At 51.4% G+C, this 16,342-nt stretch overlaps 5 protein-coding genes and 1 long non-coding RNA gene across 9 annotated transcripts; 3 read left to right on the forward strand and 3 right to left on the reverse strand.

The window, feature by feature from the left end:
- The first annotated feature begins 29 nt into the window (after window positions 1-29).
- On the forward strand, window positions 30-511 carry LOC26534062 (uncharacterized). Its single transcript, XR_001453375.2, has 2 exons — window positions 30-153; window positions 211-511. It is a non-coding gene; the product is annotated as an uncharacterized lncRNA (long non-coding RNA).
- Window positions 427-3,505, reverse strand: LOC4812102 (uncharacterized). 2 transcript variants are annotated; one of them, XM_001352922.4, is made up of 3 exons: window positions 3,130-3,505; window positions 3,024-3,042; window positions 427-2,010 (listed from the first exon to the last, which is right to left on the reverse strand). In XM_001352922.4, exons 1-3 carry the CDS (start codon window positions 3,331-3,333, stop codon window positions 1,703-1,705), a joined length of 531 nt encoding a protein of 176 aa, XP_001352958.1. In that variant the 5' UTR covers window positions 3,334-3,505; the 3' UTR covers window positions 427-1,702. The 2 variants fall into 2 exon arrangements, with proteins under 2 accessions (XP_001352958.1, XP_015044037.1); XM_015188551.2 differs by having other exon boundaries at window positions 427-2,025.
- On the forward strand, window positions 2,314-3,128 carry lush. The gene is made up of 3 exons (XM_001352923.4): window positions 2,314-2,591; window positions 2,657-2,807; window positions 2,888-3,128. Exons 1-3 carry the CDS (start codon window positions 2,364-2,366, stop codon window positions 2,974-2,976), a joined length of 468 nt encoding a protein of 155 aa, XP_001352959.3. The 5' UTR covers window positions 2,314-2,363; the 3' UTR covers window positions 2,977-3,128.
- A 149-nt stretch (window positions 3,506-3,654) lies between the features above and the next one.
- Taf6 (TBP-associated factor 6) lies at window positions 3,655-5,971 on the reverse strand. Of its 2 annotated transcripts, none has more exons than XM_033385079.1 (5): window positions 4,959-5,971; window positions 4,729-4,898; window positions 4,217-4,669; window positions 3,887-4,151; window positions 3,655-3,823 (listed from the first exon to the last, which is right to left on the reverse strand). In XM_033385079.1, the coding sequence occupies exons 1-5, from the start codon at window positions 5,841-5,843 to the stop codon at window positions 3,737-3,739; spliced, it is 1,860 nt and encodes a 619-aa protein (XP_033240970.1). In that variant the 5' UTR covers window positions 5,844-5,971; the 3' UTR covers window positions 3,655-3,736. The 2 variants fall into 2 exon arrangements, with proteins under 2 accessions (XP_033240970.1, XP_001352957.2); XM_001352921.4 differs by having other exon boundaries at window positions 3,887-4,154; window positions 4,959-5,970.
- A 456-nt stretch (window positions 5,972-6,427) lies between these two features.
- Window positions 6,428-14,893, forward strand: ash1 (histone-lysine N-methyltransferase ash1). 2 transcript variants are annotated; one of them, XM_033385078.1, is made up of 6 exons: window positions 6,428-6,895; window positions 7,090-7,193; window positions 7,263-12,245; window positions 12,313-13,749; window positions 13,818-14,009; window positions 14,116-14,893. In XM_033385078.1, exons 2-6 carry the CDS (start codon window positions 7,110-7,112, stop codon window positions 14,302-14,304), a joined length of 6,885 nt encoding a protein of 2,294 aa, XP_033240969.1. In that variant the 5' UTR covers window positions 6,428-6,895; window positions 7,090-7,109; the 3' UTR covers window positions 14,305-14,893. The 2 variants fall into 2 exon arrangements, with proteins under 2 accessions (XP_033240969.1, XP_001352956.4); XM_001352920.4 differs by having other exon boundaries at window positions 6,429-6,895; window positions 13,818-14,045; window positions 14,116-14,892.
- On the reverse strand, window positions 14,857-16,245 carry LOC6900268 (proteasome subunit beta type-1-like). Its single transcript, XM_002135560.2, has 2 exons — window positions 15,236-16,245; window positions 14,857-15,193 (listed from the first exon to the last, which is right to left on the reverse strand). Exon 1 carries the CDS (start codon window positions 16,112-16,114, stop codon window positions 15,464-15,466), a length of 651 nt encoding a protein of 216 aa, XP_002135596.2. The 5' UTR covers window positions 16,115-16,245; the 3' UTR covers window positions 14,857-15,193; window positions 15,236-15,463.
- Between the last annotated feature and the right edge of the window lie 97 nt (window positions 16,246-16,342).

The raw sequence follows: 16,342 nt of genomic DNA on the forward strand, positions 1-16,342 counted from the left end.
CCCCTTTAATGCTTATGAGCTTAGACCCAATTTTGAATGTTATCTCAATGTAGCCACTGCGCCAGCACTTGGGAGCAGAGCACATCCGATGACGAAGCCCATGGGGGATCCAACTGGGAAAAACGTGATGTGCATGGCTAATGATGCGGTTCGGTGAGTTTTGATTCCATAAAAGCTATATTTGTCTATATAAATAGATTTGCCACTTAGAACCCATATTTAATTGCATTTTGACGGCTGTACATCAACACAATGGATAAGTCAATTAAAGGCCACAACCGGAATCGCAAAAAAAACTTGGTGGGCAAATGCGTTGCACTTCTGATGTATACAATTGAGCGGAGAAGAGGCCAAGGCTCGTACCCCTATCCCTATATGGTAGGGTTGGTTATCCCAGAGATGCGATGTGCATAGTCCCAATTCGAATTCGTTTGTTACACATTTTATTGCTGATATTTTTGTTTAACTAAATACAACATTTCTCTTTGCCTTATGCACATTTTATAATGTATAGTAGATGGATATTCAATTGTTTTTAGCCATAAATTCAAACTATGGGAGGGGTGGGGAGTGGAGGGGGAGGTCTTTGCATTTCGGGTGATTACAAAATAAATGCAAAATCTTATACAAAACTATTGCCTGTTGCAAGTACATACATACATACATACTTGTGTATGCTTACAAAGTTCTCTCGCTAGTTATTTCTTTAGTTGGGGGTCCTAGAGTGGGTTGTACATAGATAGATCAATCTTTTCCAAAAAGGGGCCTCACAAAAATATACATATGTATGCATGTGTGTGTGTATAGAGCGTGTAGGTGATGGGCGATTAAGGAAACCTGTGAAATGACTCTTCGGTTTGAAAGTTAGTAGTTACTATGTATATGTTTTTTCTTTATACATATATAAAATCAGTACACATTTATGTTTGTATATTTATTAAAGAACCCTTTGTTTGGTTTGGGTTTTTTTTTGCTACAAAAACCAAACAAAAACACACGTAAACACACTCTAAATAGGTATAGTATATTGGTATATAATTTAATATACTCGTACTTATCCTACAGTACAGTTATAATTAGGTGGAGTGCTGACAGAGACCTGTTGTTAAACCTGACATTGTAGTGTTTTTTCTCTTCTGATCTGATACTTTCGCTATTATTATTATTACTTGTATTATGCAATGCAATGCAATGCCATGCCTACATTTGATTGTGTTGTGCGTGGGAGAACGAGAACGTTATCGTTTCGAGAGTTAAGAGGGCGTAGAGACCCGACCATATAGACTATATAGACCTTGTCTTCCCTTACTCCCTTAAACATTGCTTGTGCTCATCGTGTGGTTTTGTATCTTTGGGATCACATTTGGGTTTACGAAATGATAACAAAAAAATAAAAGAAAGCTAAAGCTTCCCACTACATCTTATATGATTCTACGACTTTGGTCTTCAGGGGGAAGACAGTATCAAATTGTTGTTGTGCGTTTGTCGATTTTGAGCAAAGGAAATCATTTGGGAATAGCCCATTAGAAAGAGTATATATGTATATGTAAGTGTATAAACGATATTTGGTGTAAAGTTGGGGGAGGACTGTGATCAGGATGATACATAATTGATATCCCTTATGAAGGGTTCGCTCTTTGGGGATACAGAACTGGCCCACTCCTTTTGATTATATGTATTCCAAGATTGGATTATTGCTTGCCTAGTCCATTAGTCGTACGCCCGCCTGGACATCATCGGCCATGCTGACGCCCTTCTTCTTTTTGCCCTCGGCCGAAGGCTTCTTCTTGGTTAGGGCCAGGGTCTCCGGTTCGTCCTGGGACTGCTGGCGCTTACCATTACCAGACGAAGCTCCTCCTCCCGCTGCTCCTGCTGCTCCACCGCTGTTGCTTCTCAGCTTGAAGCGCGTCGTGGCTGCGGCCGCATTGGTGTTGGCGCAATTGCAGATGGCATCGAAGATGCGCACCACAAATCCTCGAGCACGATTCACCACCTTGCCGTTCTTAAAATCTGGTATGGCGAAACCTAACCGATTAGTGCAAGAAGCATTCGAGAAGCAAATAACCAAAGATGAGTGTGGGAGGCCAAAGTAAAGTACGGAATAAAGTGCACAAATCGCATGCGATCGAACAGAAATAACTACGGAACAGGAGAATGCAATGGAATCGGGAGTATTACGTGCCAAAAGCGTGTTTTAATTAGAAGCTCCGCTTAATTACCACCTGCTGGTCCACCCGGTCACCTGTCCCCAAGTTAGCCTGCCCTGCCCCATGCCCCATGCCCCATCTCCATCCTCCAATGTGCGCACATATAAAGGCCCCAGCCAGCGGGAAAGGCAAGTCATTGCTTTTTTTTTTGGCAACATGAAGCACTGTAAGCACAGCTCGTCTCTGGTTTTGGCCATCGTCCTGCAAATGGAGCTGCTGCTCGGGCTGCTGCCGCACCAAGGACTGGCCGTGACCATGGAACAGATGATGCAGTCGATGGACATGCTGCGCGGCGCCTGTCAGCCCAAGTTTAAGGTGACCACCGAAACATTGGATCGAATCCGCGCAGCGGACTTCAGTATGGAGCACACGCAGGACTTGATGGTGAGTCAAGGACGGAACAGACCCCACCCCACCTAAGTCTCACTGTGATGTGTGTGCCCTTGCAGTGCTACACCAGGTGCATTGCCCAGATGGCGGGCACGGTGACCAAGAAGGGAGAGTTCAGCGCCGCCAAAGCGTATGCCCAGCTGCCAATCATCTTGCCGCCGGAAATGCTGGAGGCTGGCAAGGCGTCCGTAGACGCATGCAGGGATGTGCGTAAGTGCCATTGATTGGAACCGCTTCAAGGCGAGATCTGAAGGTCTCTCTGGCATACACTTTTGTCTTTGTTTTCACAGAGAAACCGTACAAGGATTCGTGCGAAAAGATCTTCTATACAACCAAATGCATGTCAGAGGTGGATCCCAGCAAGTTTACGTTCCCATAAAAAGCAAGGGGATTCGTTCAATTCTTGAATGCGTAATGTGTACTTACTCGGACGCTTCTCCTTGCCCTGCAACGTGACAGCACGAATATCCAGCATTAGTTTTACAGCAAAAAATATGCACCAATAAAGGATTAAGTGGATTGATTAGCTAACCTGTTGCGATTTCTGGCCATCGAAAGCCCGCTTGTTGGCCTCCGTTTCAGCGCGCAGCACCACCTCATCGAGCATCTCGTGCAGTGCGGCCATGTTCTTGGGATTCTGTTTGAACACCTCGATGCGATACTCCAGGGTCTCCGTTTCAATGCGGTCACCGCTGTCCGGGGACGCGGGATCGGAATCGGCAAATCTGGCATGCATTCTGCTCTGCTATTAATGTCAAAATTCCTGTACAAAAATTCCAAGAAATCCCCTGCTACTGCTGCTGGTGCTGGTGCTGCTGCTGCTACTGCTGCTGGTGCTGGCCTAAGCTTTGCCTTTGTCCTGCGATGGGTATCTACAAATGAGTTGTGTATGCTCTCTTTCCCGCAGAGCGCTCTTTGTGCGTGTATACCTCTCGACTGTGAGTGGTGGAAAAATCAATAGCCTGCCACTTGACTGACATTCCGCACATGCGTTCTGCGTGCTGCATGCGTGGCGCTTTTTTTTGGGGTAGGTTGCTTGCACTACAAAGCTTCTGTCTAATGTTTAAAGTACTTTTATTGGGGTCTCTAAAATGAATTTCTATGAACGACTATGAATGGGACTCGTGATTGGTTGTGTGTCACTCGAGATGGGTCAGATCGTCCAGTTCGGGCGGAGCGCGCACAATTTCCGTCTCGATGATCAGCGAGTTGGCATCTAGGGTGCTCTAAAAAGAATCAACTGTTATACCCGACAACTCTTGGCCTTCGCCATCTCCACTAACACACACATTGTCGTTACTCCGCGAGGAGAGCAGGCTGCCGCCACTGTTCAGGTTGCTGACGTTGCCGCTGCCCGAGGAGGAGTTCGAATTGGAAGTGTTCGCCGCAATGGAGGCGGCCGACAGGACCACACTATGCGGCGAGCTGCCCCTGCGCACCACTTTTGCCTGCTGGGATTGCTGCTGCTGCGCGTTCTGTGTGACTATCACGAACTTTTGCGGCTGCTGATTGGACTGAAGGGCGCGTATCTGAGGCAGGGTCGAGACTACAGGGCTTCTGTCGGGAAGAAGATCGGGAAATAAGATGGGACACATTGAGAGCTCATTTTATTGCTATACCCTTGACGTTGCGAGCTGGGGATTGTGACACGTCCAATCGCAGTGGCGGTCTGAGCGGCACTCGTGATGGGCGCCGTGTTAATGGTGTTCGAGGAGATCGTGACCATGTTGGCCGGAGCGTTGCGTGCCTTCACCACGGCCTGGCACAGCGACGGACCCAGAAAGCCAAAGTCCGATTTGTACTCGTCGGCTATGTCTGGGTGCGGACGCATTTGCTTCAGTATCGGGGGGCAGCATTTCTGAAGCATTGCACGTATGTGTCCCGCGGCAGTCTTGTCCGTGTTGCTGATGGAGGTGCCCAGCAGGTGGGGCTCGATGCGTTCCGAGATGAATGCGAGCCGCGGTATGATAAACACCTTGATGACCTCCCCTCCCAGTTCCGACAGGCCCGCAATCGAGCCGTACAGCGACGACAGATGTGTCTTATCGTTCTGCAGAGCCTTGCTGAAGATGCTGTCGAGGGGAAAAGGGAATTAATGTGTGTCTCGATCAAGTAAATACTGAATACCTACCGCGTCACACGGGTCTGCAGATTGTTGGTCAATGTGTTGAAGGTCTTGCAGATCTGGGCCATCAGGCGGGAGGCGAAGTCACGCAATGCCCAGTGGTTGTCCAGCTCGGGGCGCATGCAAAGCTGCTTGGACACAATGCAGGTCATCACCGAGGGTATTAGTTCATGAAGCTATCAACGACAAAGGCAAGAGATTAGCCATGGAATAGAGATGTCTCGCGGACTTCTTACGTATTTCTCCAGGAAGAGGGATGGATTGTCCAGGAGGGCACGCACCATGCGCATCAGATAGATGAGCAGAGCCAGATTGTTCTGCACCACATTGACCTTGACGCCCTCGGCTATGAAAGTGCACATGCGAGGCAGCATCTCGTGCAGGCCAGGATCAGAGCCCAACGACTGCAGGGCCTCGCCGCGGCGTGGCTCATCGGAGCCGACGCAGGCCTCGGTGATCTCTTTGTAGTACAACTGCTGCTCCACGGACAGCTCGTGCGTGGCCAGCTGCTTGACGTGGATGGTCTCCACGTTCTTGAGCTTGTGAATCTTTCCAGTGGTTGGCTTTCCGGCAGCATCCTTGTTCAGGCCTTGGTCCAGTTTGATCACTGGATTGACCGAGTCCACGAACTGTGAGTCTTTCGAGAGTGGCGGCGGATTCTCCGGCACCGTGGGCTGTATGCCCTCCACCACAAACCAGTGGGAGCGTAGGGTTGTGTCCAGTGGTATCTTCACCGCGTTGTTGGCTGTGATTTCACTCAAATCGATCTCTTTGTCCTCGGTGAAGTGCAGCTCGCGACCGCCGCCCGTGGCGAAGCGAAAGGGAATGTTATCCTTGGACACAAATCCATACTGCGGCTCCACATTGCGCACCTTCAGTGACATGTCGATGTCGCTGATCAGGATCTTCTGCCGCTTGGCATGGTTACTGAACTTGGCCGCATCTTGGACAATGCGCTTCAGCTTTATGGATATGTCTTCGCCCAACTCCTTGGCCGCATCGTCCGACAAGGTGCCCACGCCAATGCTCTCGGCAATTACTTTTATTGATTCCGCAGAGTATACGGAGCCGTATAGCATGCTGCTGGAGGCGCTGCTTGCCTTTGTTAGCTTTCCGCTCATGCTCGCCAATATGTGTGTACAAAAAATTTACGCGAAAGAGATTTAGTTTCTGTGATATTTTTTAATGGAATTTTTGTAATAAATATGGGTGTCCAGTGTAAACACACCTCTAGGTCACACTCTTTTTTAGTATTTTAAGTATTTTTGAGAAATTATTTTATATACTGGATTCTGGGATTTTATGAGCAATCAAAAAAAATATAGTTTTGGAAATTAGTCAATCTTGTGAAAGTTGATTCATTTCATTAATTGGGAATAATTGATCTTAGCTGGTAATATGTTGTAATCGAGGAATATAATTTCCAATGACGGAGAGAGAACGATTAACCCTTTGCTGACTAGTGGGTATTACATTTTCATTTCAAGATATTATGGTCATGATTTTTAAGCCAAGAGATATAAAAACAGTGTTTTTTTCCGCTGTTCAACGCAAATTATTCACCTGTATAAATAGTGGGGGGTTAAGTGTATTAAAATCGGTTTTTATATCGGTATATTTACGGTATAATTCTGAAAATCATCTGCTTGAAAAAAGCTTCCATCGATTTCAGTATTTCATTGCATGGGTGGAATTATTTGTATACGGTCACTCAGCTGTACACACATACTAGATTCAATAAATCCGCGGTCACACTGCACCCAACACTATTTCTTTATTTATTTATGTTCGTAAATTTTTTGGTTGCTTGGATTTTTGTTGTTGCGCCAAATTAAGATTAAATTAATAAATTGACGCGCGCTCCCACCCGTTGCCCGCGTGCAGCATAAGAGTGAATCTAAATTGAATGTGCTGCATGCGAAAAGAAAAGCATTGCAACGTTGCGTCGTTGTCGTTGCCGTCCGTCGGGCGTCGAACAAAGCAGAGAAGCAGCAGCAGCAGCGACTGCACCAAAAGTGAAAACGGCGCCATTTTAAGAAGCAAAACAAGCCACAAGCCAGAGGCAAATAAAAAACTGCAAATGCAATGAATAAAGCACTAATTCGGTTATTCATTGACTCTTTACACTTGAACTAAAGCCGCAGGTGAAGTGCTAGCGAGAAAATCACAAAGCGTAAGTGTGTGAAAAGAGTTGGTGTTGGTTGGCGCGGGGGCCCTCCGACGACGGCCTACCGCCCGCGCGTCCCGCTGTCCCACAACACAGCGCCTACGGTGTGACCTACTTTAAATGCGATTAAATTTAAGGCATTGTCGAAAAACATCTCTCGTTTGTGGCCGCAGCTAATCGTCGCACTTCCCATCTTGCAGCTTCTACGCGACACCAAAATATGAGCAGTGGCCAAAATGAGACATCAGCAGCAGCAAAGGTTCTGGAAACGCAACGTACACAAGAATCCGGCAGTGAAAATGAGGCAAGTGCATATCCAAATTCCGTAATCCGTATTAGTGCATCAATGTTTAAGTAACCTTGGAATTTACAGGAAACTGACTCCATTACGGATCAATCGAGCCAATCGAAGTCTGCGAAATCAGCCACACAGTTCAGTGTCGTGCAACGTTCGGACACAGATGGACTGCGCATGAGAATCTCAGCCATTCGCCCCCTGGTACCCGCATCATCAAAAATAGCATCAGTTCCAGCCCCAGCGCCAGCCCCAGCCCCAGCCCCAGGCACAGCCCCCAGTCGAAAGGATCATCAGAGCGTCATTTGCAAGAATCCCTTAAAGTCTAGAAAGATGTCCACCCAGGACACGGAATCCGGCTGCTCAGAGGCTAAAAATAAAGCAGCTAGCAAAAAAATCAAAGTGAAGCGCAAGAAAATTACCAGCAGCAGCAGCAGCACACATAACAAAACCCAGCAACACGCAGAACACACTGCAAAGTCAAAGAAAGGGATGCTTTCTGCCTTCTCCTCGGACTCTGAGGATGATCTGCCACTGAAGGTTCACCAGCAGCGTGCCCCCCGTCTCCTGCTGACGGCCATAAGCCAGGCAGCCCAGTCCGCCAGCAAACCTCTCGACATTGGCATCTCTTCGAGCGACAATGATCTGCCCAATCTGGTGCAGGCGGCCATCAAGCGAGTGGAGAGCGACACCGAGGACACCACCGTCGAGGGCAGCTTTCGCAAGGCTGCCAAATCGAAGAATCTGCCCCAATACCAATCCACCTTGCTGCAGGACTTCATGGAGAAGACCCAGATGCTGGGCCAGACCGGAAACTCAAAGTTGACGGAGAAGCAGCTGCCAAAAGCGAAAGAGGAAACCCAACTGCTGGCAAACGTTCCCCGCAAGCGTCGCGGCAGGCCCAAGAAAACGCCAGTAGTGGTGCCGCCATCTCGAAGCTCTGGTCCTGCCATCAATGAATCGGCCGACTCGGGTGTCATAAGCACCACCAGCACCACACAGAGTACCACGCCCTCGCCCAAAATGCAAACTGAGAATATTGTGCCGTCTGGCACAGCCGGAGCGCCAGCCGCTGCGACCAGCAACAAGCCCAAGATCGATATGGCCTATTTGGACAAGCGAATGTATGCGACAGAGCGAGTCCTGTATCCGTCGCCCAGGAACAAGCGCCGGCAGAACAACAAGAAACCCAGCTCTAGCACGAACAAGGAAGAGCTGCAGCTGGACCCTCTGTGGCGGGAGATCGATGTGAACAAAAAGTTCAGGCTGCGCAGCGTGAGTGTGGGTGCGGGTGCGGCCAGCGGTGCGGGAGGTGCCAGCACCACAATATGCAGCAAGATTCTGGCCGCGAAAAGCGGCTATGTCTCGGACTACGGCAGTGTGCGGCACCAGAAGAGCTCCCACAACCACAACTCCGGGTACAAGTCCGATGCCAGCTGCAAGAGTCGCTACAGCACCAAGAGCTGCATGAGTCGCCGCAGTCGGGCCAAGAGCTGTGGCTATCGCAGCGACTGCAAGGAGTCGGGCAAGTCTGGGATGCGGATGCGACGCAAGCGAAGGGCCTCGATGCTGCTGAAGAATGGAGCGGCCCAAGAGGACCCCACCGACGACCTGGACATACTGCTACTAGCCGGCCTCTCCCTGGGCCAGAGCAGCGAGGAGAGCAACGAGTACATCAGCAAGCCCAGTCTCCAGAGTCTGCCCACGACGAGTGCCAGCAAGAAGTACGGGGAAATCAATCGATATGTGACCACAGGACAGTATTTCGGTCGTGGCGGCGGCAGCGGTAGCAGCAGCCTACCCACCACCAATCCCGAGATTTTCATCAGCAAAATGATGAACCAACGCAAGGAAACCCCTGCCCCCAGCAAGTCCTCCTGCAAAATCAAGTCCAGACGCTCCTCGGCGGCGAGCATGTGCAGCAGCTATGTCTCTGGGGTGTCACGCGTGCGTCGCCGGCATCGACGCAAGAGCTTCAGCCACAGCAAGTCGCTGAACATTGACTCCAAGCTACTCACTGAGATCGAGATTATCACCAGCACCTTCCACTCCCGCTGTCGCATTCAGGATGACCGACTCACTGGCAGCAGCGGCAAGGAGAAGCTGCTGGCCGAGGCCACCAAGCTGCAGGCGACCCTGGCGGCACCCAATACCGCACAGCAGTTGGTCCTCAATGGCGGAGGAGGCGGCTCTGCAGCGTCGGGCGCTGCGGTACTGCCCAAGCCCCTCAAGCGGGCCCAAAAGAAGCGGAAGCTGAGCGAGCCTTTGGTGGACTTTGCCATGCTCTCGGCCAGCGCCAATGCGAGTGTCAGCGGAACCCCCAATGGCAGTGGCAGCAGCAACGGCACAGCCAAGAGGCGCCACAAGAAGTCGCAGAGCAACTCCAGCTCCAGCCCCGACGATCACAAGTTGCCGCTGAAGAAGCGCCACTATCTGCTCACTCCCGGCGAGCGTCCCCTGGCCGAGGCGGCTTTTGCCAATGGCAAACTCAATGCCGAGGCCTGGGCGGCAGCTGCTGCGACAGCTAAGAGCACTGCCTCCACCAAGTCGCAGGCGCAGTTCAATGCAAAGAGTGGAAAGTCCGCTCTGACGCCCAAGAAGCGGCACCTGCTGGAGCAACCCGCGGCGGCAGGCGTTGCCGCTGCTGCCTCATCGGCCAGCAACTCTCCGCTGCGGATTGTGGTGGACAACAATTCCATCAGTGGCGGCAAGCTGCTGGACATCAGTCCCAGTTCGCTGGGCTCCCTCAAGCAGCAGCGGCGCGGAGGGGTAGCCAAGCAGCAGAAGGTGCCCCACTCCGCGAGGGACTTGATCCAGCTGCAATCGCCATCCGGAAGCTATCCCCCGCCGGGCATATTCGAGCCATCGGTGGAGCTGGAAATACAGATTCCCATTGGGAAGCTAAACGAATCCGTCATTACCAAGACCGAGGTGGAGTCACCGCTGCTCTCGGCCCTGGACATCAAAGAGGATACCAAAAAGGAAATCGGTCAGCGGGTGGTGGAGACACTGCTCCACAAGACCGGCGGCAATCTCCTGCTCAAGCGGAAGCGGAAGAAGATCAATCGCACTGGTTTTCCCACAGTGAAAAAGAAGAAAAGAAAAGTCAGCGTGGAACAGCAACAGCAGCCAGCAGTCGTGATGGTTGATCATCCCATTCTCGGCATGCAGCAAGCGGACGAGGAGCCCTTGCAGCCCATTCGGGAAACGAGGAGCTCCAGCAGCGCCCAAGTCCAGGTCCCAGCCAATCCCCTGCTGGATTGTGAGCGTGTTCCCCTGATAGGCGAGGCCAGGGAGACCTTCGTTGCCAGGAGCAATCAGAGGGCACCGCGCCTGTCCGTGGTGGCCCTGGAGCGTCTCCAGCGTCCGCAGACCCCGGCCCCCAGAGGCAGGCCGCGAGGAAGAAGACCCAAAGACAAGGATGCGCTCCCTGTTGTGGTGCCCCCACCGCCTCCCCCGCCCGTCTTGGATGTGAAGCCTCCGGCCAAGAAGCGTGGACGCCAGCCCAAGCCAAAAGTGGAAGTGGAACATCCCGCTGCAGCGCCGCAACAGGTGAAGCCACCACAGAAGCTGAACAACATCAAGCTTCCGGCAGGCGTTGGCCTAAAGAGCTGTCAGATTCGCTTGAAGCGAAGGAAGAATCTGCAGGCCACCGTCGTGGACCCGCCACAGCCTGCCACAGCTCTGCCAGTGCCCGTGGAGGTGGTTTCCCCCATGGAAATGCACGCCACGCAGGAGGAAATCGATGCTGCGGCAGAGGCCAAGCGCCTGGAGGAAATCCCCATCGAACATGATCCTCTGCCCGTCAGTGAATCGCTCCATCCCCTGCCGCCCGACAATGCCAGCTTGAGTGATGCTGGCAGCGAGGACAAAGCCTCGACTGTTTCAACGGTCTCTGCCTCCCAGCGCAAGTATTCGAAGGTGAAGAAGAACTACCTGGTGGCCGGACTGTTCTCAAATTATTACAAGCAGTCGCCGATGCCGCCGCCAGGGAACAAGGTGAACAAGAAGCCGGGAGCAACAGGACAGGAGGAGCAGCATGTTGCGCAGGGTGGTAGCCTTCTGCCGCCACCGCCCTACTGCGAGAAGTATTACCGACAAACGGAAATGGACTTTGAGCTGCCCTACGACATTTGGTGGGCGTACACCAACGATAAGCTTCCCACGCGGCACATTGTCCCCTCGTGGAACTATCGCAAGATCCGCACAAATGTCTATGCGGAGTCGGTGCGTCCGAATCTGGCCGGGTTCGACCACCCCACCTGCAACTGCAAGAACCAGGGGGAGAAGGCCTGCCTGGACAACTGTCTCAATCGCATGGTCTACACTGAGTGCTCGCCCAGCAATTGCCCGGCGGCGGAGAAGTGCAGGAACCAGAAGATCCAACGCCATGAGGTGGCCCCCGGCGTAGAGCGATTCATGACGCTGGACAAGGGCTGGGGTGTGCGGACCAAGCTGCCCATCGCCAAGGGCACCTACATTCTCGAGTACGTGGGCGAGGTGGTCACCGAGCGGGAGTTCAAGCAGCGGATGGCCAGCATCTATCTGAACGACACGCATCACTACTGCCTCCATCTGGATGGGGGGCTCGTCATCGATGGCCAGCGCATGGGCAGCGACTGTCGCTTTGTGAACCACTCGTGCGAGCCCAACTGCGAGATGCAGAAGTGGAGCGTCAACGGACTGTCTCGCATGGTTCTGTTTGCCAAGCGGCCCATCGAGCAGGGCGAGGAGCTCACCTACGACTACAACTTCTCGCTGTTCAATCCCTCCGAGGGTCAGCCCTGTCGCTGCAATATGCCCCAGTGCAGGGGCGTGATTGGTGGCAAGTCGCAGCGAGTGAAGCCTCTGCCTGCCGTCGAGGCCAAGCCCGTGGAGGGTTGTCCGGCCCGCAACGGCCGCCAGCGGAAGCACAAGGCCAAGAAGCATGCCCAGAGGATGACGGGCAAGGAGAGCCCAGCTGCACTGGCCGTGGCCAAGGCCAAGATGCAGCCACTCTCCGAGAAGGAGAAGAAGTTGGTCAAACAGTTTAATGCGTTCCTAATCCGGAACTTTGAGAAAGTATGCTTCGATCTAATAAGCCCCAAAACGATTGCCTCTTAATGCTTTCTCTCTCTCTCTCAAACAGATTCGCAAATTGCAGGCCAAGCGAGCGGCAGCATCTGATTCGCCCACACATGCGGCCTCCAATGGCGACGGATTGCCTGGAAGTCGACCCTCTACGCCATCCTCCAACTCGCTGCTGGCTACCCAGATTTCGGCTCTCTGCACGCAAAGGAATATGAAGACCCGCGGCCTCACCCAGGCCGTCCAGGATCCAGAGCTGGACAAGATGGCCAAAATGGCCGTGATTCTGAGAGACATTTGCAACGCAGTGGAGGCCCTGAAGATGTCCGAACTCCTGATGACTGTGCCCAGCAATAAGAAAAAGAAGGCCATGAAAAACTCGAATGGAAAGACTCATGGCTCAGGCACTGGCTCGGCCGCCCGCGTGGAGTTCAAGTCAATTCAAGCCCATGTCGAGCAGGGACACTACAAGACGCCCCTGGAATACGATTTGCAGATGCTGCAACTGTTTGCAGAGGCCAAGCAGCAGCATAGCGATGACGAGGGCAAGTCCAAGGCGGTGCAGAAGCTGCTGGAGTGCTACGAGCAACAAAAGATGGCCTGCTATACACATCTGCTGGAGATTTTGGGCGAGTCAGAGTCACTGCAGAGCTTCAGGCCGAAGGAGGAGGCTGCACCTGTGGAGGAGAAACCCCCAGAGATCCCAGAGGTGGCTCCATTGGCTCTGGCCACTGTGCCCCTGCCCGCCGTAGAGGCCTCGCCCGACGAAGATGTGATTCGCTGCATTTGCGGCCTCTACAAAGATGAGGGTCTGATGATTCAGTGCGCCAAGTGCATGGTCTGGCAGCATACGGAGTGCACCAAGGCGGACATTGATGCGGACAACTACCAGTGCGAGCGGTGCGAGCCGCGGGAAGTGGATCGGGAGATACCCCTGGACGAATACACCGAAGAGGGCCATCGCTACTTCCTCACCCTCATGCGGGGCAATCTGCAGGTCCGACAGGGCGACGCTGTGTACGTGCTACGCGATATACCCATCAAGGATGCGGCCGGCAACATTCTACCCAGTCAGAAGCATACCTACGAGACAATTGGGGCCATTGACTACCAGGAATGCGACATCTTTCGAGTGGAGCACTTGTGGAAGAATGATGATGGGAAACGCTTCATTTTCGGCCACCATTTCTTGCGACCCCACGAGACCTTCCACGAGCCCTCGCGCCGCTTCTATCCCAATGAAGTGGTTCGCGTCTCCCTCTACGAGGTGGTGCCCATTGAGCTAGTCATTGGTCGGTGCTGGGTCTTGGATCGGACCACATTTTGCAAGGGCCGTCCAATGGAGTGCCCCGACGAGGATCATTGTTTCATCTGCGAGCTGCGGGTGGACAAGACGGCGAGATTCTTTTCCAAAGCCAAGGCCAACCATCCGGCCTGCACTAAGAGCTATGCCTTCCGCAAATTCCCCGAAAAGCTGAAGATCTGCAAAAGCTATGCGGTAATGTTAAATACGAGTTTTTGCAACCACAAAGTAAACCAAATGCTAATAATTCAATGTCTCTACAGCCCCATGATGTGGATCCCTCGTTGCTGAAAACGAAGAAGCATAAGACTGATTTAGAAGTAGGAGGAGCTGTGCCCGCAACGATGCACAAGACTTCAGGAAGACAGGAGCAGCAGCAGCAGCAGAAAGCAGGAGGCAGAAAGCAACGTGGGAATAGTGCGGCAGCCGCAGAAGGAACGGGAGGAGCAACAACGGTACATGTTGTGGCCCCAGTGGCGCCCAATGGACAGGTACAGTGTACTGCGAGTCCCTTTCCAAACGAAATTGCCACCAATTGCTGATCCATTCCATCCATTGCAGGTCCTCGAGAAGAAGCGCTCACGCTTGGAGAACGTTTTGAAGACCGTAAAGTTGAAGTGTATGGATGCCCAGACGGCCCAGGAGCAGCCGATTGATTTGTCGTACCTGTGGTCCGGCCGCGGGGCCAGGCAGCGCAAAACCAACAACCAAACCAGCAGTAGCTCGAACTCGGTCACGCCCAGCGCCTAGTTTGCGCTGAGGCTCAGCCATGTACATATACTATGTGCATGCTTACATTTAGAGGCATTGCTTAATATATTATGGAACATAACTTAACAGATAATAGCCCGTAGCCATGTACATACATAAATCGCAGCGGTGATAGTAGTAATTCTAGTTTTTAAACTGTTATGAACAAAATTCGTGAAGAATGGGCCTTGGAGAATGGCTAAAATGGAACTTATTATGAAGAATACCTTTAACGATGAATATTTTAAGAACTTATTTATATCCTTGAATTTAAACAACCGCATGAAGCCCAATTTAGATGAATTTCTTATGTTTTAATTGTTTACATCGCATTTCCGTATTAACCTTGTTTTACATGGCTCTTCCCAACCCACCCCACTCACCACACTCCTTCCAATTTAAGGCGTTTGACTTTTGAATTGTTATTTTAAATTATTGTATTTTGTTATGAATGAATGCTTAACGAAACTACGCAAACATCCAAGCGGAAGAACCGAACGCGCGATTAGTTCTTAATTAATTTGAAATTGTTATTAACTGCTAACACAAACATTGAAAGTGAAATAAAAGTATATTTTTCATTACAACTGAAATTTCGGAATGTAATCTTCATGGTGTGCATTGTACACCTTGCCATGGTTGCCAGCGTGTCCTTGGGCCTGATGAGGGTCTCAAAAACAAAGTCCGTCTTGAAGAAGCCCACAACAGTAGCGGAGCCATCGATGCAGCAGATCTTCGATGAAATCCGACTCGTTGGTACCGCACTCGTTGATGCATTCGAGTGGCAGTCCCAGCCATAGCATTTGCATGCATTTGTGATCCCCGGGCAGGTGGAGTTCACCTAATCGCAGCCATCGGGACACTCGAATCCCCGTCGAATTGTTTTTAACTGAAAGAGGGATATGTCTATGGGCATCAATTTGCAACCCACTTGTTGATGCACGTATTGAAGGCCGCACACTTGAACTGATTCGCCTTGCAGGTGATGTTGCAGTTGATCCTGTCGCTGTTGATGCACTTCCCGGTGACGCAGCTGGAGAGCATTTGTGAGTTGCAGTTTTTGACTGCGAAAAAGTAATCATAGTGCTATGTAAATGATAATTTAATGAGCAACGAAAACGAAAGAGAGAGTGTTAAAGGAAAAGGCGATGGGAGTGAATTAGAACTCATCCTTGCCCAGCTGCATCTTCTCGACCTTAATGCTATCCTTTGTAATAACATTGATAATCACAGAGTCGCCGGTGAACATGTCGCTCTGCGCGGCCGTGATGAAGGCATCTTTGGCGATGGCCAGGGCACGCTCCTTGGTTAGCGCCGGCTGCTCGGATGTCTCACCAATCTGATTGTCCAACACCGGCTGCAGTATGCCGACGGCTGTCCCCTCGACACGGCTGCTTTCACGGACGAAATGGCCGATGCAATCGTAAGAGAATACGGCCCCCTGGCCGTCCTGGTCGATGCCACCCAAAATGGGGGAGACGTTGTAGGGTAGATGGCGTCGCTGGTACTGGACCACGGAGAGCATCTGTGCCATGGACTCGATGCTCATGACCTTGTGGTGCTGGTTCTCGTAGCCCTGCTGCTTCACCTTCAACAGATTAGTCAGCGAGACGGCGTCGCACCAGCAGCCTGTGGCCGCCACCACCATCTGCTTGGACAGAGGACACAACTTGGTCTGTGTCCGCGAGAGAATTGCACAGCCGCTGCTCAAACGTGTGTCCCCGCCAATGACCACGAAGTCCTTTCCGGCAATGGCCAAAACAGTGCCGCCATTATTCTCGTATAAATCAGGCTTGCCAGGCTTCCACATGGCCGCAAATTCGTTCAAACTCGTATAGAATAATGTGCTGTATAAAATATATTTATATTATTGGTTGGCGAGTGTTCGTGCAGCGCCACTTTCCCGCAAGTGATGCTCGATTTTCAGAAGTTAAAGGCAAAGCAACGTAGATATAATACGATGGTTTTGATCACTCAAAAAATTTGCTTGAAAATCAAAGAAAGATATTCAAAAACTTTAACATTTGCTCTTTATTGT

Source organism: Drosophila pseudoobscura, chromosome X, assembly GCF_009870125.1.
Source record: "Drosophila pseudoobscura strain MV-25-SWS-2005 chromosome X, UCI_Dpse_MV25, whole genome shotgun sequence".
Lineage (NCBI taxonomy): Eukaryota > Metazoa > Arthropoda > Insecta > Diptera > Drosophilidae > Drosophila > Drosophila pseudoobscura.

Bases quoted from the DNA above. Each gene is read 5' to 3' on its own strand.
- LOC4812102 (XM_015188551.2), bottom strand. From the start codon at position 3,333: ATGCATGCCAGATTTGCCGATTCCGATCCCGCGTCCCCGGACAGCGGT.
- Taf6 (XM_001352921.4), bottom strand. From the start codon at position 5,843: ATGAGCGGAAAGCTAACAAAGGCAAGCAGCGCCTCCAGCAGCATGCTA. The intron at 4,670-4,728 runs GTAGGTATTCAG...TCCCCTCGACAG, and splicing joins CTGCAGACCCGTGTGACGCG to CATCTTCAGCAAGGCTCTGC. The intron at 3,824-3,886 runs GTGTGTGTTAGT...GATTCTTTTTAG, and splicing joins CCTCGCGGAGTAACGACAAT to AGCACCCTAGATGCCAACTC.
- ash1 (XM_001352920.4), top strand. From the start codon at position 7,110: ATGAGCAGTGGCCAAAATGAGACATCAGCAGCAGCAAAGGTTCTGGAA. The intron at 12,246-12,312 runs GTATGCTTCGAT...TCTCTCAAACAG, and splicing joins TAATCCGGAACTTTGAGAAA to ATTCGCAAATTGCAGGCCAA. The intron at 14,046-14,115 runs GTACAGTGTACT...CATCCATTGCAG, and splicing joins CAGTGGCGCCCAATGGACAG to GTCCTCGAGAAGAAGCGCTC.
- lush (XM_001352923.4), top strand. From the start codon at position 2,364: ATGAAGCACTGTAAGCACAGCTCGTCTCTGGTTTTGGCCATCGTCCTG. The intron at 2,592-2,656 runs GTGAGTCAAGGA...GTGCCCTTGCAG, and splicing joins AGCACACGCAGGACTTGATG to TGCTACACCAGGTGCATTGC. The intron at 2,808-2,887 runs GTAAGTGCCATT...TTGTTTTCACAG, and splicing joins AGACGCATGCAGGGATGTGC to AGAAACCGTACAAGGATTCG.
- LOC6900268 (XM_002135560.2), bottom strand. From the start codon at position 16,114: ATGTGGAAGCCTGGCAAGCCTGATTTATACGAGAATAATGGCGGCACT.